This window comes from Myodes glareolus, chromosome 2 (assembly GCF_982192425.1).
Source record: "Myodes glareolus chromosome 2, mMyoGla1.1, whole genome shotgun sequence".
NCBI lineage: Eukaryota > Metazoa > Chordata > Mammalia > Rodentia > Cricetidae > Myodes > Myodes glareolus.
This window is the reverse complement of record NC_142027.1, coordinates 132,749,186-132,776,308: the sequence shown is the minus strand read 5'-3', so window position 1 is coordinate 132,776,308 and position 27,123 is coordinate 132,749,186. Positions and strand designations below refer to the sequence as shown.

At 48.0% G+C, this 27,123-nt stretch overlaps 2 protein-coding genes and 1 long non-coding RNA gene across 4 annotated transcripts; 1 reads left to right on the top strand and 2 right to left on the bottom strand.

Annotated features, from left to right (window-relative positions):
• Positions 1-16: 16 nt before the first annotated feature.
• Positions 17-5,890, bottom strand: C2H12orf43 (chromosome 2 C12orf43 homolog). Its single transcript, XM_087903737.1, is given in 6 exon segments — positions 17-1,196; positions 1,612-1,702; positions 2,383-2,456; positions 2,645-2,743; positions 2,852-2,894; positions 5,715-5,890. Coding segments are annotated over 6 exon segments (786 nt in total). The 5' UTR covers positions 5,863-5,890; the 3' UTR covers positions 17-865.
• LOC148123163 (uncharacterized) lies at positions 2,741-19,660 on the top strand. Its single transcript, XR_015737325.1, has 3 exons — positions 2,741-4,300; positions 17,864-17,989; positions 19,480-19,660. It is a non-coding gene; the product is annotated as an uncharacterized LOC148123163 (long non-coding RNA).
• LOC125410176 (2'-5'-oligoadenylate synthase-like protein 1) lies at positions 11,990-25,646 on the bottom strand. Of its 2 annotated transcripts, XM_048449582.3 has the most exons (6): positions 25,259-25,633; positions 20,902-21,184; positions 18,706-18,881; positions 15,835-16,076; positions 14,817-14,964; positions 11,990-12,942 (listed from the first exon to the last, which is right to left on the bottom strand). In XM_048449582.3, exons 1-6 carry the CDS (start codon positions 25,454-25,456, stop codon positions 12,442-12,444), a joined length of 1,548 nt encoding a protein of 515 aa, XP_048305539.3. In that variant the 5' UTR covers positions 25,457-25,633; the 3' UTR covers positions 11,990-12,441. The 2 variants fall into 2 exon arrangements, with proteins under 2 accessions (XP_048305539.3, XP_048305555.3); XM_048449598.3 differs by lacking the exons at positions 11,990-12,942; positions 15,835-16,076 and having other exon boundaries at positions 14,819-14,964; positions 25,259-25,646.
• Between the last annotated feature and the right edge of the window lie 1,477 nt (positions 25,647-27,123).

Below are 27,123 nucleotides of genomic sequence, written 5' to 3'. Positions count from 1 at the left end.
GCAGCAGATCTGGGGGTTTGGATGGGAGGCTCCCACATGTGGTTTTTATTTAAAATGGCCCCTACTTTCAGCACTGAGGATGTGGTTCAGTGGTAGAACACTTGCTGAGCAAGCACGATCACCAAACACCGCAGCACTGACGGCGCTCAGGAGGCAGGAGCAGGAGACTCGGTCTCAGGCCAGTCTGAGCTACACAGGGTGTCTTTCAGACAAACAATAAAACAGAGAGGGTCAGCACCAAGCAGGGGCAGTCCCTAGGCTACATCTTGGGTCACCTGATAATTTATTTTCCCTTTTCTCTTTGGTGCTGGGAACAGAACTTACTTGGGGCCTTGAAGCCAAGCCCGCACCCTAAATTAAGTAGGTCCCCAGTACTCTGGCACCTGATGCAGTAACTGACCTGACTTAGACATGTTATTATAGATGGTATATTAAAAATTTTGGAGTAAGAAAATTCTGGGGAAAAAAGGAGGGGGGTATCTTTCCTTCTTTTCCTGGCAATGCTATTTAGTCTGTGTGGGCTGGGGGAGGGGGACAAAACTTTTCCTGGGCCTCAGTACCCTGGAGGCCCTTCCCCTCATTTCGAAAGACCACTTGTCACACCTGGCTGGGCAGGTAGGGGAGATGGAACTCTAAGACTCAGTCTCAAAAACTGGAAGCACCCTCCTTCCTGAGGTAATAGAACGTTCTGGAACCACAAGTCCACCCTCTGGTTCAGGCATCCACTCCTTCGGACTCGTGGGCAAGCCCAGCTAAAGTCACTGTGGGCGGAGGCGGTGCTGGGCCCTGGAGAGTGGCTTAGCTTTGCCTGGACTCCACATGCTCCTCATCCTCCAGCTGGAGGCCACAGGCCTGCAGCCTGGAGTCAGTCTTCAGGCCCAGCTGCTGCACACTCCGCTGGTGCTCACGGGGAAGCCTCCCTGGCCTTCTTGGCCTTTTTCTTCTTTTTCTTCTTTTTGGTCCCAAGTGATGCTGGGTCCCCATTGATGCTGCCTGCCTCCTTTACCTGGTTCAGGCCCGTGGCTCTGGCTAAGTCAATGTCAGCCTTCTTCTTGGCTTTCTTTTTCAATTTCTTCTTGTCCGCCTCCTCCTCCACCTCGGCAGGACAGTGTATGGCCGACTCCTGGAGAATGTCTGAAGCAGACACAGCCGCCTCCCGGCACCGCTGCCACTCCTCGTCACTGTCGTCACTGCTGCTGGGGAGAGCAGCTGGATTAGCAGGCGATGGGACGGGACTCACAGCTACCTTGTCGCCTCCAGACCAGGTGGAGGCAGCCAAGGAGCTGGGGCTCAGCTGAGGCAGACTCAGGTTCCAAGGTCAGCTTGTCAGCACCGTGACTTTAACTCTCTCACCTCAGTACTCCCATCTACAACAAGGACCTTGACACCACCCAAAACAGGAGGCAAGAATGATACAGGGAGGAATCTGGCCCAAGATTCTCACTCACAACGTGTGGAGACCCTTAGCTCTCCCTAGAACACCCTGTGCACTTCCTGCTGGGGCACACTGCCCTATTATCTGATAGGCTTCTTCCTTTGATCTGGACCTGACTTAGCTACTTCACAGGATCAGCCAGGAAAGGAGAGAGAGGAGAGGCTGTGGGCTCTCACCTGGAGCTGGGGGGCTGGCGTTTTCGGCAGGGTTTTGGAGAAGCTTCCTTCTTGTGGCCTCCAGGGATAGATGTGAAGAAAAGGCGGAAGCCTAAGAATCATGGGGTAGAGTCAGCAATCGGAGAGGCAGGCACCGACCCATCGAGGTGCTGAGGCTACAGTCTGTCCTCAGGCACTCCTGCCATGTACGTGTAAACTGGGGCTTGTCCGAGGAAGGGCTTGCTTGCTCTCCTGTGGAGCCAGAGAATAGGGGGCTTGAGGGGCACCCACCCACTGGCTGCCAATCCAGACAGCAAGCTTCAGAAGCTTCTGGTGGACTTTGAGACAGCGTCACTCTATATAGCTCTGGCTGTCCTGCAGCTTGCTACGTAGACCAGGCTGGCCTCAAACTCACAGAGGTCCACCTGCCTCTGCTTCAAGTGCAGGGATTAAAAGTGTGTGCCACACCTGGCCTTCAGAAGCTTCCAGAAGTCAGGAGTTGAGACTCTCACCTGTGGCAGCCTCCAAAGAGGCTCAAATATATGACGGGATCAGACAGAGTAGGCGGGAAAGACTGTGGAATGAGAAGGCAAAATGCTTCTGCAGGTACCAGGGCAAGTGAAGGTTCTTGGAGCTAGCTCACTCTGAGAATGGGCACCATAATGCCTGCCTTAGAGTATGGGGAGAACAGATGTAAGAAGAAACCGGCCCCCTGACTGCTAGCTCCACGGTGTTCCGTGCACAGGGTGGACCTCCCCTAGGGCAGTGCCCACCAGCACCTTAAGGACTCACCGTCCTCCGCCTCTGCCACGGGCTGCACCTCTGCTTTGCATGGCTTCTTCCACACTTCCGAGACGGCGATGGAGCTAAGGGAGAGGAGGTGCAAGACTTAGGATGACATTTTGGGTAGCAACAAAAGCACCTTTTGATTTTAAATCTAAAAACTTTTTTTTTTTTTTTTTTTTTTTTCCTGGGTTTGGGGCACAAGACTGTAATCCCAGAATTTGGGAGGGTGAGGTGAGGGGATCACGAGCTAAAGCGTGCTCCTGCTCACCTGTCCAGCATGGCTCCCAGCTTCTTGGCCACGAAGGCTCGGAACTCAGGTGTGGTCTGAAGCTCATTGCCATCTTCGTCATGCTTGTTCACCTCACGCCTGTAACACACGGAAGCCATCACTTCCTGACAGCTCAGAAGCTGCCCCCACAGGAGAGGGACCAATATTTGTTCAGTGACACAGAAGCTTCTATGCGAAGCTCAGTACCTGTGGCTTGGCTGGGATGCTGGCACCTGTTTACCTGCAGCATCTGTGAAGCGAGAGAACGAGGTGTTCAGTTTACAGAGTGGACGATAGTGGCGTGGGCTAGGTACATTTTAGATGATTTACATGTATGACTCAAGGATGTCCCTGGCCCCACCCATTTCCATTTGGGGTCAGAGACATGTAAAATAATATAGCTAGAGTCTAAAAACTAATTCCTTTTTTGAAACCAGATTTTGTTACATAGCCCAGGTTAGCCTTGAGTTCATGCATGACTAAGAGCTGATGTAGTGGGGTTAGAAAGAGGGTACAGGTCATTTGGTTCTGGAGGCCTGTTAATGTTTAACAAGCAAACCTAGTGTGATATGATTATGGTTTATTGAATGTCTATTATATGGGGCTGTAGGCTGTGGAAGAAACTGGCTTCTGCGCCGATCCCTGAGGATGCTGATGGTGGGCAAAGTGATGAATGGCTGAACGGCTGTTGATAACCAGGTGCCCCACCCGCCTTACAACTCAGATAAGTGGTGGTGTCCTGAGAGGTCTTACATTCCTGGTGACAACAGATGCTAATGACAGTAACACAGTATCAACTTGGACAACAGCAGCAGTGTATAAAAAGCACAAAAGACAGGAGAGGCGAAAACAGTGTGGGGGTGGGGGAGACTTTTCCTCCACAGGTGGTAAAGGCGGGCTTTGTGAGGTAACCGATGGACAGAGATCTGAGAGAGGTGAATACCTGGAGTCTTCCAGGCAGGGGAAGCAAGCCTGCAGAGGCAGGAACCTGGGGTGCTGAAAGCCACCCAGAGGCTGCTGTGCCAGGAGAGGAGCAGAGATAGATTGTGGGGCTACATTACCCAGGCCTCCCTGGAAGGCAGTGTGAGGACTGCAGTTCTGAGAAAGACGAGCCAGTGGAAGAGTCAAAGCCTCCAGTGAATATAAACTGGCTTAGGTTTTTATAGCGTATCTCAGCAGGATGAGACCAAAGAGCCAAAGGGCTGACTGGGGATCTGTTCATATCACTGAGGACTCTGAATACAGAAAGTGTAATGATGGAGTCTACATGGCGGGGTGGGCTCGCTGTGTGGGAGAGATGCTGAAAGATACCCTGAGAGTCTGATGTGGACATGGGACAAAGTGGTTCTGGGTCAAATGAATAGAATGGTCACTTGATGGCTCCCAGAACAATGCAGAGCGTGGGGCACCACTGTGTCTATGGAGCATTAGCTCCAGGGTCACCATTGTATCTATGTCACTATGTGTTCACAGTGTGCCTGCCTGATACACTTGTTCTACATCAGTGCACTCTCAAAAGCCAGATGCCCCTGGATGTGGTTGTGAGAGGAATGGACACCTGTCTTCTATAACATGAAGTCACGAGAGCAGCTCCCATTATGAGCAATGGCAAAGTCCTCCCAGGACACAGAAAAAGGCTCAAACTCCAGAGCCAGGGTGAGCCATTTAACTCCCCAAGTTTTTGGTTTTTACATCTATAAACTGAGGAAATTACCTCCCAGCAAAGGTAAGTCATTCACCAGGTACTTGCCACCAAGCCTGACAACTTGAGTTTGAGCCCCCAGATCATGGTAAAAGGAGAGAAAGGATTTCTGATCTCCACATGTGTACTGTGGCACCTGTGTGCATGTGCACGTGAGTACACGCATACAAAATAAAACATAATACAAAATTTAAAGAACACTTTTTGTTTGTTTGTTTTTTGAGACAGGTCTTCTCTGTGTATCTTTGGCGCTTGTCCTGGAACTCACTCTATAGGCCAGGCCGGCCTCGAACTCACAGACATCCACCTGCCTCTGCCTCCCGAGTGCTGGGATTAAAGGTGTGCACCACCACTGTCCAGCTAAAGATCACTCACTTTTTAAAGGCTATGGAAGCAAACGCCTTTAGCCCCAGAATTCGGGAGGCAGGCGCAGACATCTCTGAGTTAAGGCCAGTCTGGTCTACATAGTGAATTCCAGGACAGACAGGCCACTAGAGAGAGACCCTGTCTCAAAACAAAACAAACAAACTAAACCAAATACCTTTCACAGTTGGTGTCATACGCTGTTTTCATGGCCACCCCCTTCCTAGACTTGAAATGTTTACTGCTGTCGTTTTGTGCTTAGGAACCGACTCACTTGTGGGAGTCTCTCCTTCTACGATGGGTACTGGGGATCCATACAAGTTACAGGCTTGTGTGGCAACTGCCATCAACTGATCTAGAAATCGGTCTAAAGATTGCAGGAATGTTAAAGTAGAGAAGAGTGTAAATGATTTCTTTCCAACATTATATTGTGAATAAGTTACTTCAGTGTATCTATAAAAGATTGTAACGGGAGAGCTATAACAATATGGTGGCTTCTACTGCAACGAAGTAGCAGGTATTGTCAAACGACTGTGGCTTGTTGCTCACACGGATGAGAGAAAAAAAAGATGTTAAATTTCATTTGGTATATAATGAATGTAATGATGCAGTATCTTTTCAAATCATGGGACCTGTTGGATTCTCTAACCATGACTAAGAATCCCTATACTGGCAGATTTCGGATTCATTTCCAGTTTGCTAGGGATTCACGATTAGACAGTCGTGGTGATCTAGAATGGGGCAGCATGCGAGGGCCGGGAAAGGCAGGATTCTGAGAATACAGGACGGGGATGCATCTCAATCATGGTTACCTTCCCAGAGAATGTCAATAAGGACACATTCAGGAAAGTGCAGTCAGGTGACATTTAGGTCCCTCAGCTGCCTCCGCGTGAATCTGATCCCCAATTGGTCTCAGGAGCTTCAGAAAGACGCCGCGACTCCTACCCACCATCCATCCTTTCCAGGGCCCAGGGTAAGAACCCCGCTCTTCGGAGAGCCCCCTACCGGTTCTAGGTTTTTCTGCCCACTGCGGGCGCTGCTCCAGCCCCCAGGCGGGCATCGCCGCCTCGCGGCAACGCTCCAGCTCCTCTGCATCGCTGTTGCTACTGCTGCAGCTCTCAGAATCGCTCATGGCACCACCGGGCGCCACCATCTTGAGATGCTGCAAAGGATTGTGGGGAAAGCGTCCGGTTTTGATTTCCCTTCCACATGACCCACGTGAAGAACAAGTGATGCTCAGAGCATCATGGGAATTGTAGTTCACAGAACACCATTGGCTGTGCATGGTCCTGATAGATGAGCTCTAGAATGGTCTTCCAACCCCCTTTTCCTTTTTTTCTTTTCTCTTTTCTTTTCCTTAGCCTTTATTTTCTTTTATTCCCTTCCATTTACCACCCCCTCTATATTTCTTGAATTCTTGGTTTTTTTTTTTTTTTTGTGTTTTTTTTTTTTTTTTTTTTTTTTTTATACAGGGGCTGGCCTGGAATTTTCAACCCTTTTGGTTCATCCTTCTGTGGTCTGGCGTTACACGCACCCCTATGCCTGGCTTCCAGTTTTAACTGGATGGAGGAAAATGAGCGATATACATAGGGAACAATAATATTCTGAAGTCAGCCTGGCGGTGGTGGCTCACACCTTTAATCCCAACACTCAGGCAGAGGCAGAGGCAGGAGGATCTCTGTGAGTTTGAGGCCAGCCTGGTCTATAAGAGCTAGTCCCAGGACAGATATATATATATATATATACATATACATATACATATACATACATACATACATACATACATATATATATATATATATATATATATATATATATATCCTGGAGTCAAACAAGGAGGTGATGACAGAAGCAACATAGCAAGATTAGTTCTTTTTAAGGAAAAAAATGAATTTATTTACAATTTGATGAGATCAGGAAGGCAGCTGACCACCTTTTAAAGTTCATATTTGACCTTAGGAAGATTGTTAACTATAGGTTTTCAGGGTCTTACAAATGGGGTCAGAATGACTCTTGGAATAGCTGAGGCCTTGCCAGTTCCAGCATAGTCTATAGTCCATAAGATAGCTGCAGACTTGCCCTTGAGAGCTTGTTTGCCCTTTGAACTCCCTCTGTGACCTGCACATCAAGTGAGTCTCTAGGTGGGTGGGGAATATTGCCATGTGCCCACCCCCCAGCATCTTAATTGTGGGGAACTGAACGTGGAGGGTCATGAAAAATTTGGCAACAGTAAAGGTTTCTGACTGTGCATTTCAAAATCAAGCGTGTGATGAACCTGTGATGTTTCTGGCGCTTGCGTCACTTAAGTGCAGCGTTGACCCCGGGATTTGCACACTGGACTGGATGTGTCTTCACACCACAGAACGCCAACGGAGGCTGGAACTCCTTGGCTTTGCTTGCCGGCCACGAACTGCGGAGTTCTTGCTGTCCATAGTTTTCTGCTCTTAGGAAGCACAGCCGTTCAGTTGCAGCAAACAAAGAATGTTTTCTCTTGTCCTGTCCTTCCTTAGCACATACCAAGTTAGTACATCTCTGAATTGTTTTCTAGTAGAATACTTGTTGTAAAAGTTGCTAACTTGAGTTTCATTAGAAAAAAAAAACGGTTGACTTTTGTGCAACGTTTTTTGGCAGCGTTTCCAACAACTTCCGAAACGGCCTTAAACGTGTGCCCGCTGTTTTGTAGTGTATTTCTGAGAAGAGGCATTCTCAACATTGATGGTTATAGAACCAAAGTGTTGAACCGCTCTGACGAACACTGAAGAAGTTCTGTGCCCTGCTGTTGGCTGTTTGACTCTTTTTACTCTTTTGGCTTTGGGGATGGGGGCTGCCACCCAGCTCCCAAATAAATCCACACCCAGAGGTTTATTCTTTCTTGAAAAGGGTGTTTTCCTTTTCTTATTTCTGTAATCTTCCTTTCACTCTTACTCCGTGGCTGGCTGGGTAGTTGGGGGGTTGAGGGGCTGGGTAGTTGGGGGGCTGGATGGATGGCTGGGGGTTGGGGACTGAGAAGCTGGGGAACTGGGTGGCTGAGGATCTGGGGGGTTGGGGGGGCTGGGGAACTGGGGGGTTGGAGGGCTGGGGAGTTGAATGGCTGGCCCCCAGTGTCCTCCTCTCCTTATTCTCTTGCTCCCCCCTCCTCTCTTGTTTCCTTCTTCCATTTATTCTGCCTGCCAGCCCCGCCTATCCTCCTGCTTTGCTATTGGCAGTTCAGCTCCTTATTAGACCATCTGGTGGTTTAGACAGGCACAGTAACACAGCTTGGCAGAATTAAACAAATGCAACAAAAGGAATGTAACATTTCTTTGCAGCATTAAACAAATGTTAAATTGCATAAGCAAATGTAAGACATCTTAAAATAATATTCTATAACAGTGTCCCACAGTATCAAATATTTAAAGCAAGATTTATGTAAAAGTGAACAAACATATTCATCTCATTACCATGCAAAATTGTGATTTTTTCGTGTGTGTATTTATGCATGTTTATGTGTATGTAGATGCATGTGCACATAGGTGGCATGAGTATGGAGGTCAGAGGTCAACCTTGAATATTTGTCCTTAGGTGCTGTCTCCCATGTCTTTATTAAGTCAAGGTCACTCACTGGCCTTAAGTTCATTGAGTAAGCTGGACTGGCTGGCCAAGGATTTGCCTGGCTCCTTCCCCGGAGTGGGATTACAAGTGTGCATCACCATGCCTGGCTTTTATTGTGTAGGTTTAGGGCATGGATCTCAGATCACTGCAAAGCTAATCACTTTACTGGGTGAGCAATATCCTCACCCCTCTGCCCTTTTGAGATGGCTGTACACAATGCTGGCTAGCCTGGAAGCTAAGTAGACCAGGCTGGCCTTGAACTTACATTGCCCCTCCTGTTTCTGCTTCCATCATTGGAAGCATATGCTTGTGATTACACCTGCTTGCTTCAGTCTTTAATCAATGGCAAAGCCATATGCAAGTCAAATAGCTTTTTATTTATTTATTTTGGTTTTTTTGAGACAGGGTTTCTCTGTTGCCTTGGAGTCTGTGCTGGAACTCACTCTGTAGACCAGACTGACCTTGAACTTGAAGAGTCCAGGCATAAGAAAATAAAAATGTAAAAATAAAGAAATATAAAGTTATAAGTCTAGGAGAATGAGAGCAGACTGTCAGCAGCTTTCTCAGCAGATCAAGGATCATTCATTCACAATGAGTTATTTTCTCAGATGCTTGGGAAGCATAGGTCATTTTACAACTGGCTGTTTTATTTACAAGGCCAGAGTGTCTCTCTACAAATTAAGAGCAGTGTCCTGACCATCCTTGATAAATGGCAGATGTAAACTGAGTTAACCTTTAGGAGACAGAGATATGTGACCTCTGGGTTAGACATTGTCTCTGTTATGGGAAACTGGCGCCACCAGAGGAGAGGTATAAGACTCCGGTTTACACCCGGAGGTACCAGGAGACAGTGGATAAATACAAAGGTTTAATTAATGAGCTCTGATAATGGAGGTTGTAAAGTATGGCAGTCAGTATCTGAAGATTTACCTGGAAACAGTGTGAAAGGCTTTTCTTCTAAGTTCTCAGCCCAAGAACCAGTTAATCCTAATTTATTAACCTTCTAGTATTACAAGCAGCCCCTTTTCTGACGAATTGCTAAAGATATCTGTTTTCTCGCAATTAGTGACTCTTGTAGTCTTCCCTAAAACATATTTCATGATGACTGCCTAATTACTCATTGACATTAGCACTCACTCCCCTCTTTAGGGTCTCCGCTGACCAACCCAAGGGTCAGGGCAAGGTTGTAAAAATTCTTTTGTTCAGGGGCTGGAGAGATGGCTCAGTGGTTAAGAGCATTGCTTGCTCTTCCAAAGGTCCTGAGTTCAATTCCCGGCAACCACATGGTGGCTCACAACCATCTGTAATGAGGTCTGGTGCCCTCTTCTGGCCTGCAGACATACATACAGACAGGATATTGTATACATAATAAATAAATAAATATTTTAAAAAAATTCTTTTGTTCAGAGATAATGCCTGGTGCCCCTACTATAAAAAGTAGGTTCAAAAACCGGCCTTTTGCCACAGCCTAACAAACACCATCTCTGGCTGTGGTCTCAGCTAGCTGATAAGCTTCTGTGCCCCGCAGTGTTTTATTTTTATTTTTTTATTTTTAAGTTTGCTTCTGGTTATCCTAGGATCTGGTTTCTGGAATAAAGTTTGCTTCTGGTTTATTAGACTTGGTGGTGTTCTCATCTTTGCGCGACCCCCCTGGACCCAACAGAACTCTCAGAGATCTGCCTGCCTCTGCCTTCCAAATGCTTGGATTAAAGGCATGCACCACCTGGCTTCAAATAACTTTTTAAAAAGAAGATTTATATTACATTTACTTATTTATTTGTGTGTGAGCGCACGCACGTGTGTGCATGCCTGTGCACAGATGTGGAGGTCAGAGGACAGCTTGAGAGAATCAGTTCTGCACTTCTCCTCCTCTGTGGTTCCCAGGGGTCAAACTCAGTTTGCCAGACTTGACAGCAAATACTTTCACCTCCATCTTGCTGGTCCCGAATAGTTGTTTTAAAAGATATTTCTCCATGATTTGTTTCCTGTGTTTACTTTGCCTGCTTATTTTACGTGCTTCTGTGTCTGTGATAATGTAAAAAAAAAAAAAATCCTTGAAATGAAAGCCGTTTTGAGTGGAAAGGGTTTAAAGGAGCGGCTGGAGAGATGCTCAGCAGTTCGGAGCTCTTGCTGCTCTTGCAGAGGCCCGGGGTTCTATGCCCAGCATTCTCATCCAGCTCATAACCCTCCATCCACAGCTCCTATTCTAGGGAGCCTGACACCAACCTCTGAGGGTATCAGACACGAATGTGGTGAACATACATGCATGCACGCAAAGCACTCACACACATCCAATAAAACAAAAAACGTCTTAAATTTTTTAAGTGACCACCATGATCCGAATGTTTGGAATCTCCTGCAAACTCCTGAGATGGAGCCTTTGGAAATGATTGACAGGAAACTGAGCCTTTATCACTGTTGTTAATGCTCCCAGAGCTGCCTTTCTCTCCTTCTACCACATGAGGACATAGTGAGAAGCTGCCATCTATAAACCAGCAAAAGGTCCTCACTGGACGCCAATGATCTTGAACTTCTCAGTAAGAAACAAATGCTTGTTATTTATTTACGCTGTTTTGCTATAGGAGCCTAGTTGCACCAAAAACAGTGACTTATTCATCTAGTCATTTTTTTCCCTTGAGATCTTTAAAAAAAAAATCTATCTATCTATCTATCTATCTATCTATCTATCTATCTATTTATTATGTATACAGTATTCTGTCTGTGTGTATGCCTGCAGGCGAGAAGAGGGCACCAGCCCTCATTACAGATGGTTGTGAGCCACCATGTGGTTGCTGGGAATTGAACTCAGTACCTTTGGAAGAGCAGGCAATGCTCTTAACCGCTGAGCCTTCTCGCCAGCTCCCTAATCACTTTTTTTGAGAAATGGTTTCTTGTAGCTCAGGCTGGCCTCAAACCTACTATGTAGTCAAGGATAACTGAATTCTTGATTTTTCTGCCTTTATGCTGGGATTACAGGCGTTCGCCACCACACCTGGTTTGGGAAGTACTGGGGATTGAATTGAGGACTTCATAGGTACCAGGTGAGTGCTCTACCGGCAGATCTGCCTCTGCCCTGTCGTTCCTCTTTCAAAGCACCTACAGGGGCTGGACTATGAAGTATACAAAGATATGGTTGAGTAGCCTGTTTACCCTTTGGAAAGAAGATGCTCTTTCAGGCCTGGAGGCAGAAAAACTAGGGATATATAGAATATTATTGTTATTGGGCACAAATGGTTTTAAAAACCACTTATAAAGTGGATTTGAAACTATGGTAAGGCCACCAGAAAACAGATCTAAAGGGAGCCTTTGATAGTGGTTTTTTTTTTTTTTTGGCATAAATCCAATTATAACATCCTTTGACAATGGAAGTGAGGGGTTTTTTTGGTTTGCTTGTTTTTGTCTCTAGACTATTATGGGCAGAAAACTTTGAGTCAGGGTCTCACTGTGTAGCCCCCTGGCTGGCTAGAACTCACAATGTAGGCCAGGCTGGCCTCCAGCTCACAGAGATATACCTGCCTCTGTTTCCCAAGTGCTGGGATTAAAGGTCTGCTACTATGCAGAGAGGATTTTTAAAACATTGTCTCATCCTCAATCTCTGAGACTTTACCTCTTTTCATCTGTTTTTTTTTAACCTTCTTTAATCCCCAGAGTTGAGAGGCATCTATAGAAATGAATGAAAACCACTAAAATGGGAAGAAATAAAGGTTGTTTATTCTCAATTTGAAAGGGATTTGGTGCCCGACCTTGCTTTTGATAGTCAGAGGCCGGCACAAGGGGGATGGGGACAGGGAAGGCTTCAGATACGCCCTGATGGAGGTTGGAGATGAGGCATCCTGAAGCTGGGTCCATGTAATTAATTGGTCGAGAAGCCTTGTGGCTTCCTCTGAACAAGTTAAGAGGAAACTACCAGTTACTGACCAAACCCTTATACTGTGGCCATGAGGCCTGCAGCAGTGACCCCAGAATTCCATTGCCACACAGAGTGTCTGGCTATTGTCTGATTGCATACGACTTCACATCCTTTCTGGTCCCCTCCTGGCAGGGTGCTGAGACTTGGACCACCCCAGCAGAGGACTGGAAGAAGGGATGACTAGGCTGAGTCTCAGAGTGAGCAACAATCCAGGGAGCTCTACAGAGGAAACTAGCTGGGTGCAAGCAGAGCCTTCCCCTCCCTCTTCTTGGACAGGGTGAGGGTGACACTGTCTTGGATGTCATAGGATTTAAAGTCAAACCAGTCCTGCAGGACATGGCCCTGGAACTCCAGCTGCTGCTCCTGAGTTTGAAGGCCCTGCCGATCTTCAATCTGCTGTTTCAGGCTCAGGACAAATTCGAGGGGGTGGATGGCATAGGCGTGGCTCCTACCATCCGGGTTTTCCACAAAGACCTGGATCTCGGGGGAGATGGTGTCCAGAAGGCAGATGTGGATGTGGGAGAAGATTCCGTAGTAGGCGAATGAACAGTGACTTCTGAGGAGCTGCCGTGGACCGCCGGGCTCCTGAAAGGACAGGCGCTGCAGGCCCGAGTAGCCCCGGCTCCGGCGGATTTTCTCTTTAAGCTTCTTTATGGGTTCATAAGGGTTCACCCAGAGGATTAAATCCGGGTGACCCCACTGCTCCACGGTCACCTGGATATCTGGTGCTCTCTGTAAGAGAGGAGATGAGGTTAGGGTCACATTTCTGTCTGATGATCTATTAATTCCCTTTGTAGATTCTTCTTCGTCATAGCAAAATCGGCTTCCTGGTCATTGTCATCATCAGCAAATGTGTAGGGAGTGCTCTGTGTTTATAGGCTCTGTGCTGGGCGTCTCCCATGAGCACATTTGCAGCCCCATGAATCTGGTTCTCCTCCCACTCGGTAGACAAAGTGGTTGCGCCCATGTAGAGCTCAGGACTCACTACAGGGCACAGGGGGTTTCAAAGGACTCTAAGCCTGGGGTTGTAAAACTTTCAAGAAAAAAAAAATCCTACAGCCCAGCGGGGCGGGGGAAGGGGTGACAAATGTGTCATTCCAGCACTCAGAATGGGGGGAGTTGTGAGCTTGAGAGAATCCTGGGATATGCAATGAAGCTTCAAAGATTTTTGCTTCAAAAATCCCAGAGGCACAAACAAAAATGAAAATAAGCCTTTCATTCCAGAATTTTGGAGGCAGAGGTGGGCAAAACTCTGTGAATTTGAGGCCAGTCTGGTCTATATAGAGAGCCCCACCAAAGTCAGGGCTACACAGTCCTGGTTTTGTAAACAAACCCCAGAGGCATACCCTTTTCCTCCTATCCACTGGTTTATTTGGCTGCAGCCCCTCGTTTTCTGTCTGTGCCTTATTTTAGAGCCTCTGCTCTAGTTTCTGCCACCAGCAGCCTTTTGTTCTCACATATACACTGCTCAGCCCCCTCCTATTCTTTTCTCTTCAACCTGGAGTATCTTGGGAAGATGGATGGATGGATGGATGGATGGATGGATGGATGGATGGATGGATGGATAGAAAGATAGATAGATAGATAGATAGATAGATAGATAGATAGATAGATAGATAGATAGATAGATATTGGGGGTGGAGACTGTACATGTGGATGACAGACAACTCTCAGGAGTCAATTCTGTTCTTCCACCATGTGGGCTCCAGGGATTGAACTCAAGTCGGGCCTCAGGCTTAGCCGCAAGCCGCCTTACCCATGGAGCCATCTCACCGGCATTTATATCCTGTCTGGTGCTTCAGGCTCACCTCCAGCTTGAGTTCCTGCAGGGACTCTTGCCTGGTGATTCTAGCTAGTGTTTACTGTCTGTTTCCAGAGTCTCATTAAAGTCCTAACTGAGCCTTTGCTAGTAGGTTTTGCTGTGAACTTGATTATTAGCACTGTGAACTTGATTTATTGATCTAACACCTCTGCAGCCTCAGCAGTACTTACAGCAACAAAGAGTAAAGATGGTGATAATGTTCAACCTTCGTACAGCATTGTCTGTGAGGGTCCCTGGAGACAGCCCCTGGACAAGCACTTCGCAAACTGTAAATGCGAGATTAGTATGCTCTTTGCTGCGTCAGAGGTGTACCAACATGCAGCTTGTCTGAGCACTTTTCATTTGTGGAGAGTCTCATCTCTTCCAGGAATCTGTCTTGCAGGTTTGTGTAAGCTTGCTCTAGCTTGCTTCTAACGGTGCTGTATGCATTCCTTGAGGACAAGGTTATGCCACGCTTCCTCCTCTCTCTCAGCCCAGCCCCCGTCTAGTTCTGGCTCCTGAAGGCTGACTGACTCGAGCTATCTGAACTCAGCACACACAAGCAGTGATCAGGAGTGTGAACCTGATAGTCCAGTAGGGGAAGAGTGTAAGGATGTAAAAGTTAAAACCTCAAGGTTTAGAAAGTCATAGAACGCCCCAAGTTCATAGCTGGCTGGAGAGTGGTGTCGTAGGCTTCTGGTCTCTGAAGAGTTGTTCTCCACAGGTCCCTAGCTGGGGGAGCCAACACTGTGTAGTGTAATGTTTGGATTGCCAGGCCACTAACAGTCCTGGGAGAAACCATTACCTTCACAGTCCAGCTGGGGACTGGGACGTCCCTGTTGTCATAGCAACAGTCCTGTTTCAGACACTGGTTGGCCCGCTGAGAAACTATGTCCCATCTGTACCCTTCTGCCACATTGTGGGTGGGGTCTGCCGGGTCCAGGATGATGGGTCTGCAACACAAAGAAAGGATGTCCAGGCTCTTTCCAGACTGGGGAGAGGCTTCTCAGTCACTGCCCTTTCCTGCCACTCCCAGAGCTGTCAGCCAAGGAGGGCCTCACAATACCACCGGCAAGCAAGGGCATAGAGATGATGAAGTTTTGGAGAGCATAAAGCTGCCGGATGCATCCTGGAGCAATACCAGATGTCCGCTCTGGCAGGGGAGGCCTCTTCAGGTCATGAGAGGCTGCACAAGCTTGCAGCCAAATTTGCTGAGCGGCCTTTGATAACAGTGACACCACCAACATTTATCGATTGCGTTTGAAACACTGGGCCAGAACCCAAGTGAGCCTCTTTTAACCCTCCCCACAGTTCTGTACGGCTTATTCTTACTATTATTGTCACCCCCATTTTAGGGGTGAAGGAATGGAGGCATAGACCTTAAGGTCTCATGGCTGATAGGGAAGGTTCTTAGGGTTCTAACTCTACTGCCTCAACAGGGACAGCTCAGCTGCCTCTAAGATGTCCCTCCTGTATGCAAACAATGAATGACTAAACATTCCTGGCTTAAGTAAAGTCTGGTGGCCTCCGTGACTCCTTGGGGGGAGTGCCTGAGGCAGACTCCATGTCCCTAAGTAAGAGCGACACTTTTCTTCCCTGGGGCTTGGGGCTCACGAGTGGTGACTCTAGCCCTGTGATAGACCGTGAAGCAGCTCTTGGGCTCAACCGCACACCCTGAGCTCCATGCCTGCGGCTCCAAGACCCCCACCATCTGCTGGATGCTGAGGGAGCAGCCCGTGCATCCCACAGGCTGTCTCAGCCCACCCCTTACACCAGCCTCTCTGCTCTTCCTGCCAGAGTTGCTGAGAGCAGTGACCCAGTACCTTTCTCTCTTGAGCTGCTTTCTGACGAAGTCCGCGATGACTGGGTTCTGCAGGCTGTAGTACTTGGTCCAGTAGATGCAGATGAGCTCGTAGTCCTGCAGCAACTCCATCACAGTGGCGAGCCCTTCATCCAGTCTGAAGTTAGCATCCTCCTGGGTGCCCGCTTCCCATGCATAGACAGTCAGTAGTTCCAGGGCATAGAGAGGGGGCAGGTTGGCCCGGGGGCACTTGTCTCTTACATACTGCAGAGAGGCGGGGAGAGACGGAGAGGGATGCAAAGATTAAGTGTAAGGAGGGCATCAGGTCCAAGGGCAGAAAGTGCAAAGTCTAATTCTAGTTCTACCTATTAACCGTGTGACTTGGCCAAGTCGTTTTCCCTTTCTGGTTCTTGGTTTTCCTATTTTAGGATTAAGGGCCTAAATTAGTAGACTTCAAATTGTATTTGAGTTCAAATTTAGGGGGATATAATTTATTTTTGAATCTCTTGTTCTTCCTGTGTGCATGTGTGTATGTATGTGTGTGAGAGTGTGTGCACGTGTGTTTGTGTGCATGTGTGTGTGATGCTTGTGTATGTGTGTGTGCATGCATGTGTATGTGTGTGTGCATGCTATGATGTGCTGCAGGTATGGAGGTCAGAACTCAATTTTGTGAAGCTAGTTCTTTCCTTCAAAATTTACATGCGTTCCTGGGGTCAGGTTAAATCTAGCTCCCAGGCTGTGTGGCAAGCACACTTAGCCCACTGAGACATCTCACCAGATGTATTTGAAATCCTTTTAGTATGTATACGTGTGTGACAATACATGTGCATGGGTGTGGGGGCTAGAGGTCAACGTGATGTATTTCCTCAGTCGCTGTCCTCAGCACATTTTGAGACAGGCTCTCTTGCTGAACTTGGTGCTGTGGAATATTAGCTTAATGTGGGTTACATTCTGCCGTGGAATACTTGTTTAATGATGCAAAGATGTGTTGCATTCTTGTTGCATTGGTTTAACTCTGTGAAGCTGTGCTACTGTGCCTGCCTAAAACACCTGGTTGATTGAATAAAGAGCTGAACGGACAATAGCAAGACAGCAGGAAGATAGGCGGGGCTGGCAAGCAGAGAAAATAGGAGGAGGAAAAAGAGGGATAAGGAAGCAAGAGAGATCAAGGAGTGAGGAAAGAAGGGACCAGCCCCCAAACCCCCAACCCCCCAGCCTCCAAGTCACCCAACCCCCCCAGCCCCCCAGCCACCGAGCTTCCCAGCCCTCCCAACTCCCAGCCAGCCATGAAGTAAGAGTGAAAGGAAGATTACAGAAGAAAAGGAAAATGCCCAGAGGCAAAAGGTAGATGGGATAATTTAAATTAAGAAAGCAGGTGAGAAGTAAGCCAAGCTAAGGCCGGGGCACTTATAAGAAATAATAAGTCACCGGGTGGTGGTGGTGCACACCTTTAATCCCAGCACTTGGGAGGCAGAGGCAGGCGGATCTTTGTGAGTTTCAGGCCAACAAGGGCTAGTTCCAGGATAGTCTCCAAAAATACAGAGAAACTCGGTCTCGAAAAACCAAAAATGAACTAAAAAAAAAAAGAAAGAAAGAAGGAAACAAAGGAAATAATAAGCCTCCATGTGCGTGATTTATTTGGGAGCTGAGTGGCGGGCCCCCCAAAGAGTAAAGAATCCAAAAACAACCAACTACATGTGTGTGTGTGTGTGTGTGTGTGTGTGTGTATGACAGATGAGTACACTGATCAGGATATAACCCATCCACGGGTAATCTCTTTTCCTTATGCCAGAATAGCAAATTTAGGGAGTGTTTTTGAGACAGGATCTCACTGTGTAGCCCAGCCTGGCCTGGCGCTCACTCTATAGTCCAGGCTGATCCTCTTGCTTCAGTCTCCCGAGTCCTGTGGTTACAGGTGTGTGCCATTACGCCTCATCTTTCTCTTCATGTATTTTTATTTTACAAGAAGACCACTCCCACTACCATGAGTACGTGTGTGTGTGTGTGTGTGTGTGGTGGAGCTGTTTCTGATTCCTCCTTTCTCAGTTTAGGTAACTCTACAGACCCGGTTACGTTGACATATGCTGGGTACTTCTCAGATGTCTAGTTACCAAGGCTGGTTCATTCGGTGATGGCCAGGACACGCACAAACAACCATCACCGAGGAGCAGAACAGTGTGAGTGGATTTCAAGACATCTTTCCTCTCCTTTGTCTTGAACTTGTTGGGTTTGTTGTTCACAAACCTCAGGAGCAGAGTCAGCCAAAGGTGGCCATAACTGTAGGCTGCAAATGTCCCAGTGTTGTAGAATATTTGTTTAATTATGCAAAGATGTGCTGCCTTTGTTTAATTATATAGAGATGTGCTGCTGTTTTACCTTGCCTGCCTAAGGCACCCAACTGGTTTAATAAAAAGCTGAATGACCAATAGCAAGGGAGGAGGTATAGGTGGGACTTCTAGACAGGGAGGGTCGGTAGGAGAAGAAATTTAGGCTCGAAGGAAAAGCAGACAACAGGGAGATGCCAGGGGCCAGACAGACAGAAACGGAGGAAGAAGGAAAGTAGGACATATGGAATGAAAGAAAAGAAAAGGTAAAAAGCCCCGAGGCAAAACATTGATGAATAGAAGCAGGTTAAATTAAGTTAATAGAGCTGGTGGGACAAGCCTAAGCTAAGGCCGAGCATTTATAATTAATAATAAGCCTCTGTGTCTTTATTTTGGAGCTGGTTAGTGGCCCAAAGAAAATGCCAGCTATATCCTAGCTTTCTCCCACTCTTCCCCTAACCTTTTTTTCTCTTGAGGCCCCCCAACCTGGCAGCCCCTGACCTTCTGGTACCAGTGTTTGACCAGCCACAGAAAGCTCTTGAGGCCCCCCAACTTGGCAGCCCCCTGACCTGCTGGTACCAGTGTTTGACCAACCGCAGGAAGCTCTTCAGTTTAGTTGGCCGATGCTTCACGAAGTTTCTCTGCAGCTCACTGAAGGATGGAGAGAAACTTCCAGGGTACCCATTAGCCTTGATCAGGTTTACATAGACCTCATCAGGTAGCTGAGAGTTGGGACACGAAGGCCCTGAGAAGAGTGGAAACAGAGACCAAGTGAAGACTCTGGAAGCCCTTGGGAGCCAAGTAGTCATTTGGGGAGGACCTGGTCATTCTGCGTCCAGGGAGGCTTGAGACCTTGAGTGAAGGTCTTTCCAGTGAGATTCATATTCTCACTCCCACTACGCCCCATTTCTCTCTCTCTCTGATTTTTTTTTTCCAGGACAGAGTTTCACTGTGTAGCCCTAGCTGTCCTGGAACTCACTCTATAAACCAGGCTAGCCTCGAAGTCACAGAGATCTGCCTGCCTCTGCCTCCCAAGCATTGTATTGTGGTTAAAAGCGTGTGCTATCACCACCGAACTTTTCTGGTGAGGTTCTTTAAAAAGCAAAACAAACAAACAAACAAAAACCTTCATTCTTTAAATTTTACTTTGGTGACTTGTTACATAGACTGGCCTGGCCTCAAACCCTTAGCGATCCACCTGATCCTCTCTCCTGAGTGCTGGGAAGAAAGGCATTCTCCAGCACACCCAGCCTGGAGGGCCAGCTTTGCGCTCTCCGTGTTCCAGATTGTCCCTCAATGTACCCAGCACTTCCAGCTTTCCTTAATGTCTGTTTTGTCAATAGATCTCTTTCTAGGAGATTGGTTGGAATCTGCCAGTATGCATAGGGGAGAACCGAGCACATGCCACCCTGTGATGACTTCCTTCCCGAGGCTGGATCCCACTTCTAACACTCATGGAGCGATGATGCACATCCTGTAATCAGTGGGAGTTGGCGCACAATACAAAACTCTTCAGAGTTTGAATTTGGATTTATGTATTTTTTATATATCCACATGTGTGCATGTGTGCCTGCATGAGTTTGTACATGCACAACACACATGGGTGCTCAGGGAGGTCTGGAGAGGGTGCTGAATTCTAGGGAGCTGGAGGTTCAGGTAGCTGTGAGCTGCCATGTGGTCATAAACTAGGTCCTCTGCAAGAATCTCCCTGATGCACCGAGCCATCTTTCCAGGCCTGGTTTGGATAGTAAGTCTTCCTGAAGACACATGAGTTAAAGGTCTAGCTGTCAATCTGAGGTGCTGTTGGGTGGGAGCAGACCCTTTGATGGGTGGAGACTAGCAGAAAGATGTCAGGCCATTGGGACCGCCTCTTAAAGGAACACAGAGACACTTCTAGATAGCTCCTTCCCTCCCACCACTCCTTCCTCGAGGATGAGCAAGTCTCTTCCTCCATACATTGCTCCACGCTATCCTGGCGCGTCGGTCAGAAACAACAGGAAGAAGTGCGTGATCGGTGGCTGAAGCCTCCGACACCATGAGCCCAGCCCCAGCTTGCCTCCTTTTAAGTTGCTTGTCCTGAATGTTTTGTCACGGGATGATGAAGCTTACGGACATCAGACTGGGGTCACTGGCCTCAGAGTAAAACATGGTGGATAGCAAACACGGACAAAACAGCAGGTGTAGGTGGCTTGGCCTCCTAAGTCTGAGGCTGCCCTCAGTTAATGGATACACTCTGCAGGGCAATGGGGAGGTGAGTGAGGTGGAGGAGGTCTCTACAATAATCATTTGAGTTCCCCAGGGCTGAGTAAGGCATTTAGTGCCTTCCCCTTTCTGTTTTAATTCCCTAATGAAGTGTGTGTCCCCTAGTCCTGCCCTTGCCACAGGTCTGCTTCTGGGAATGAAGTACGTGTCCAGACACAGCAAGCGTCTTGTAGGAAGGACTCAGTTCCTGATCTGAGTCCTTCCCCTGGCTGGGTCTCAGACCTCTCGGAAGATTCTTCCCACGGTAAGTCCTTTCCTGAACATTATCTGGTGGTTACCCGCATAGCTCATTGTTCCCCACTGTTTGCCGTGTGTTCACAGTGTGCCTCTGTGGTAAGTTTCTGTTTCCCAACTCCGAGTGTGAGAGTCTTGAGCACACTGTGGCAGCTCAGCCCCAGCCCAGGACATGGGTAGGATGGAGGAATGCATGTGACCACCAGACGCAGTGGGTAACAGTCTCCTGAGGTTGGCAGGCTGGGCATGTAGGACTTCTGTCCCCTTACCCAGGGCTCTGTAGGCAGGTACGATGGTGACAGTAATGGGCTCCCAGGTCTCCCTTGTCTGGATAGTGAAGATGAGACCTCTGGGGATTCCGTCCGTCACTCTCACGTTACTGAGCCCAAGGTCCAGCAGGTCTTGGCAATAGAACATCTCTTTCTGGATCAGTCTCAGCGCGGCCTGGTGGTGCTTAGCCTCTTGCTGGAAGCTGTGGAAGCAGCTCAGGAACACCACCAGCTCCACATCCGTGGTGCTCCTAAGCACTGTGCCGTTCCCGAAGGAGCCCACCTGCAGAAGACAGAGCTGTCATCCCAAGGCCCTCTGCCATGTGCCTGGCAACCTTGGGGCCTTCCATGCAATAGATCCCAATAGATCCCTTTAGTATATAGTCCTTCCACAGGGCTAAGAGAGAAGCGCCGCCATCCCGTGTCACAGGGGCAGACAGACGGAGGAGGATGAATTTGGTCCTCGGGAGCTCTGGCTGCTGGCACCCAGCACCAGGCTTCTTTATGTTCTCCTTTCGGATACAGGATCTCCCTGCGCAGTCCATAGCTGGCCTGGAACTTGCTGTGTATCTCAGGCTGCCCTCGACTCATGATCGTCCTGACAGATTCAGTCTCCCAAGCAATGGGGACAGATGTGCCCCCACCATAGCAGCCCTTGCTTATCCACTGACTGCACCATCCACCTTTGGAGACTCAGTCTTGTCTAACCCAGAGAAATGCCTGCTCCAAGGGAACAATGGCAGAGTATCCCTAATCTGAAAACTCCAAAATCCAAGAGTATTTTAACTGCCACCACGAGTTGAAAATTCCACACCTAATCTCATGTGACCAAAAATATTGCACAAAATTGCCTCTGGGCTATATGAAAACATGAATTCATGAGTAGATCTGGGTCCTATCTTTTTAAAAGATTTATTTATTATGTGTACAGTGTTCTGTCTTCATGTTTGCTTGCAGGCCAGAAGAGTGCACAAGATCTCATTACAGATGGCTGTGAGCCACCATGTGGTTGCTGGGAATTGAACTCAGAACCTCTGGAAGAGCAGCCAGTGCTCTTAACAGTGACTGAGCCATCTCTTCAGTCTCTGGGTCCTATCTTAAGATATCTTGTTATGTTTATGTAAATAGGTCAAAGCCTAGTTGGGGGGGGCAATTTCTAAACCCGAAACACTCTGGGCCTTGGGGATCTGATAAGAGGCTCCCAACTTGTAAAATTGTCTACTGCATGGGCTGCGAAACAGTCAGCTTCATCCATCCATGCTCCCTCCCTCCCTTAATTATGTTTGGATGAATCAAGGAGCCGGCACGATGGAGGCAAGCACTTTTGTATGACTGCATGCCTAGCCCTGCCCTTGAATCTTATTTCTGATTTATCTGCTATGTGATCATTAGGAGCCCAAAGTCCATCATGAGTGAAATGAAAACACTGATGAAATGGGAATCATTAGAACACGGGGAAGGTCAGTTAAAATGCTGAATTCCAAGTGCTGGGTGTGGGGTCCCGTGTCCTGGATGTAAGCAGCGGTATCTCTTCCTTTTCATCTAGTTGACTCCCCAACTTCCTAGACATTAGTTGCCCCACCTCTTAATGGCGGGAGACTGAACTGTTTAATTTTATTTTATTTTATTTATTTATGTGTATGAGTGTGTGTGCACACACACGTGCGTGCCATGGCACACATGTGGAGGTCAGATGACAGCTATTGGGAGTTAGTCCCTTCATTTCACCACGTGGGTTCCTGGGATTATACTTGGGTTGTCAGGCTTGGGAGCAGACACCTTCCATGCTGAGCCACACTGCAGGCCCCAGAACCCACAAGACACTGCATCTCTCTGGCTCACCTCTTTCTCACCCCATGTTGATTGACCTGGGACTACTAGCCGAGGGTCAGTCTCCAGGTGGCTACCTTTCCTGGTCAGAAATTAAAATCCTGCCATCACAGACTAAGCAGCCCCAGTAGGTGGCACCAGGAAGGCCATTGAAGGCATTTCTCTTTTCTAATCACCACGGAGATGGCCCGTGACCTATCTCCCCAGCTGGGAATACGGAGGCAGTGGCGCATAATCTGCTTGTAAGGTCTCCCAGCCAGACAGGGAGTCAGAGGGAAAGTCAGACAACATGGCCGGTGGCTCTTCTTCCTTACCATCCTGGGATGCTGTTCAAGGACCTCACCCTGCTCCCAAGGAGCAGGCACAGCATTCAGACTCAGTATTCCCACCCTGAGCGGAAGGACCACAGCTTGATGCTGAATGTGGCAAATGTCATGTCTACACCGCCCTCTCCCTTCCTGATCCCTCTGAAGGCTGAGCTCTCTCCCTTTCCTGAGCACTTTAGAGCAGACTTCATGATTTGCCTCTGTTGAAATTGCTCACACCTGATTGGTTAGATGAGCATTCAGTCATGTGGACAGCTCAGCACCCCGCCCCTCCGCCCAGAATTCCAAGGGTGCAGGGAATGAAGGCCTCGAGTCTAAGGTTCATTCTTTGTGGGCCTTACTCTTTGGGTGTGACTATCATTTAGTGGGTTAGGGAAGGAGAACTGTGGTTTAGCCGGCAGCATCTGCTACCATCAAAACTCATCCTGTTTGTTGACTCTTCTGCTTCCTAGGTACTTTTTATTCTATCCTCTGCTTTCTCAGGTTTGTAAGGGAGGGGGTGGTCTGGAGGATGGCCTTGCCCAAGAGAGAAAAGTCCGTGGACCAGAAAGAAGCCCTAGGCAAGTGTCACAATGAAACCTTTACGTCAAAGAATTTACCCTGAGAGAATGTTTAGTCTGCGCAGCCTCAGTGCTGGGCAGTGGGAGATGATGTTCAGGAGGCTACAGTCACAGAAGGGTACTGTCAAAGTCACACAACTGGTGAGAGGAAAAACCCAGGGACAATCCAGGTCCATGTAGTGACAGGGCGCGGTCGACTGCCCCTTCTAAATCACGTGATCTGGGGCTTTGGAGACAGGATCGGTGCAAGGAAGGCACAGAGGCTCAGGGCTGCTAAATTTTTCACAAGAGCAAAAGTTAGAGCCTTAGGCCGGGAGTCCAGAGTCCTAATTCTAGTCTGGATGTGTGTGGCATTAGGATTTGCTACCCTGTCTGTGTGTCAGTCTCCTTCATGTAAGTGAACAACCTGCTGAGGCGAATTCTCCAAAGTTGTGTGTGTGCATGCGTGCCTGCGTGTGCAGGCCAGAGGTCAACCTTGGGTAACATTTCCTAGGCTGTGCATCTTGGTTTTTGACAAAAGGTCTCTTACTGTGTCCTGGGGCTTGCTGATTGGCTAAGCTGGTGATTCTCGTGTCTCTGTCTCCCCAGGGCTGGAATTCTCAGGAGTGGAAATCACACCCAGGTCCCACCCCTTCCAGGTCTGCCAACCTCTGCCTATCTCGAGCTGTGATCCCAGCTAGCACAGAGGGTGGATGAGGCAGCTGAAGGAAGGATTTAGAGGGAAAAATTCTTGGTGAGAATCTTGGGGCACAGTTTGAGTATTCAAATTTAAATCCCAGTTCTGAGGCCAGCTGTGCAGCTCTAAGCAAACCACATTGCCCCCTCAGCATCCATTATAAAAATCTGTCTATTATCAAAAAATTAAAGCATGGACAAATAGGAAAAAATACAAAGATCACCCAGGCACCCAGCACATCAGAACCGTCACATCTGTGTCTGTCCAGAGCCTCGAACATGCAAGGTTTGCACTTGAGCACTGAGCTACCGCTCCCCACTTGCTGCATCTCAACAGGCAGCAAGGAACTTTGTTCCGAAACAGCACACCATGTGAGGCCTCCAAAAGAAAGACTCCACCCCAGCAGATGCTATTAGACTTGACAAACAAACAGCAGTCTGCTTACCAAATGTATCCCATATTAAACATTTACCAATCGTTCCCAAACACACACACTTTCTCTTTCTCCTTATTGGAAACTTGTAACCTAGGCTGTCTTCCTACCTGTGATCCTCTTGCTGAGATCACAGGAGTGAACCCCTCATATCAGGCTCCCCAAACTGTATCTTACAGTTATGCACCAGGATCCAATGAGAGGCCTCACATTGCGTGTGGCCATTATAACTTGTACACCTCTGTTTGGCTCATCTGTAAAGTGGAAAAAAATTGTACCTCACGGAGCATAAGCCTTAATGGGAGAACATTAAGGGTTAGGCTACTGCGTTTCCCCAAGGGTGGTCTGTTATTGGCTTCTCTACCAGCTCATTCTGCTCAAGGCAGAGGCAGGGAGCCAGGATTTGCTGAGATGTCAGTGTGAGCTAGGCACTGTGGGCTGAGGCCCCAGCTCTGGGTTTGGTCTTTCTTGTCCGGAAACCCCCGGCACTGGGTTTTGCCTATCTTGGCTGGGAATGGACGGTCAGTCTTACCTTGACCACTTTCAGCACCTGCATATCCCGAGCCAGCCCACGCTCTCCACGGAAGTTCTCCTGTCTCAGGAACTCTTCCACAGTCCTCACAGTCTCCAGCACCTCGTCTTTCCATTCTCTGGTTGGCTGTAGCCACTGAGCCACAAAGGAGTCCAACTTGGAGGCTGGGAAGCTGTACAGCTCCCGGGCCAATGCCATGGCAGCTCCACCACTGAAGGCCGCTGCTGCAGGGTTATATAGCCAACTCCCCGTACACACCTCCTTTTTTAAGGCGGCTCCTTCCCAGCTGCTCTCTAGCACCCTGTGGTGAAAAGGGTGGGAAAAGAGGGGAACAAGGGAGTAATGGGGTAGCTGGGAGTCCCCTTCTTGGAGATTTATTGTCATTGGAGGCAGCATGCTGCAGGATGGGAGCTCAGAGCTGGCAGGTTGGGGCCACCTTAACAAGGCTGGCATTCGGCCAATTTTTGTGCTGTAAGTTTCGATTCTCAACATTTGGAGTTTCCCTTTTGTGACGTGTGTAAACTGACATTGGCTTGAGCTTGGCCTTCTAGGGACACCTTGTCTGGATGACTCAGGCCAGCTGCCCGCACCCAGCATCATTTGGAAAGAGAAAAAGCCTACTCATGGTTGTGGGAAGGAATGAGACCTCTGGAATCCACAGGACACTTTCAAGCCCTGTGCCTTGCCAGATGCTTGGCCTCTTGGACCCTCCTATTTTATTTGAAAGAATATTACATTTTAAATTATATTTAGCCATTTGGGATTTTGGGGGGAGTGAGGAGAGAGGTATGGGCCATGACACAAATGTGGGGGGTCAGAGGAAAACCTGCAGGGGCCAGTTCTGTACTTCCACAACATGGGTTCCAGGAATCGAACTCAGGTCATCAAACTTGGCCGCAAGCACCCTTAAATACTGAGCAATCTTGCTGACCCAGACTAACTTATGAGGTGGCTGTTATCTCTAAACCCAGTTAGTGCTGCTGAAATGTAAGAATACTGAGTAAAGAAAATGTGTGGTCAAGAATTTTTATTTTCTTACAAAACATTTATTAAATGACTGGCAGACACCATATTAGGACGGCAAAATAAGAAAAGCTTCATGCCCCACAGGGCTCTCTGAGCAATGGGGCAAAGGAGCAGCGAGGAGATTCCTAGAGTCTGGTGTGATGCTTTCTCAGCTACCATCAAGGGGCAGGGACCGAGTAGGAGGCCAGGAAGAAGAATGTGTTTAGCGTGCAGGCAGTGCCAGCAAACACCTGTTTAACATGAATCTCAAAGACTGGCATCAGAGGGTGCGGTAGCTTGGAGGCAGAAAGTTTGAAGAGGGTGTGAAGCCCTAGACTCAATCCCACAGGACAACGAACTCAAACAAACTAGGAATCAGACAGAAAGGAGGGAGTGAGTGGAGGCTGAGGAGCGGGAACATGCCTGGTGTCAGGAACTCACAGGGTGAAGAGGCCTTGGCATTTGGTGAGGAGGGGATATACCTGGGTGGGGGAGCACAGTGTGTTCACTCACTTATCCCGGTTTTCCTGTATTCATCCATCCAGCAAACATTTACTGAGCCCTTCCTATGTTCCAGGCAGAAGAATCCCTGTCCCCAAAGAACTTATGTGCTGGTGGTTGAAACAGACAACAAGCAGGATTAATATATATATGTGTATATATATATATTATATATATATAATAAAATTAATAAAAATGAGAGTAGGTAAAAGGTGAATGAGAACTAAGCAGAAAAATAAAACAGAGAAAGGCGCCAATAGGGTGTGTGTGTGTTGATTTAGGTACTTGGTCTATATAATCCGGGAAGACTTATTTGAGAAGGCAAACTTGAACAAAGACAAGAAGGCAGTGCAGAGTGA

Excerpts from the sequence above, each read along its gene's own strand:
- LOC125410176 (XM_048449582.3), bottom strand. The coding sequence starts at position 25,456 with ATGGCATTGGCCCGGGAGCTGTACAGCTTCCCAGCCTCCAAGTTGGAC. Across the intron at positions 21,185-25,258 it reads AGGTGCTGAAAGTGGTCAAG|GTGGGCTCCTTCGGGAACGG; the intron begins GTAAGACTGACC and ends TGTCTTCTGCAG. Across the intron at positions 18,882-20,901 it reads ACCTGCCTACAGAGCCCTGG|GGCCTTCGTGTCCCAACTCT; the intron begins GTAAGGGGACAG and ends CACTCTTCTCAG.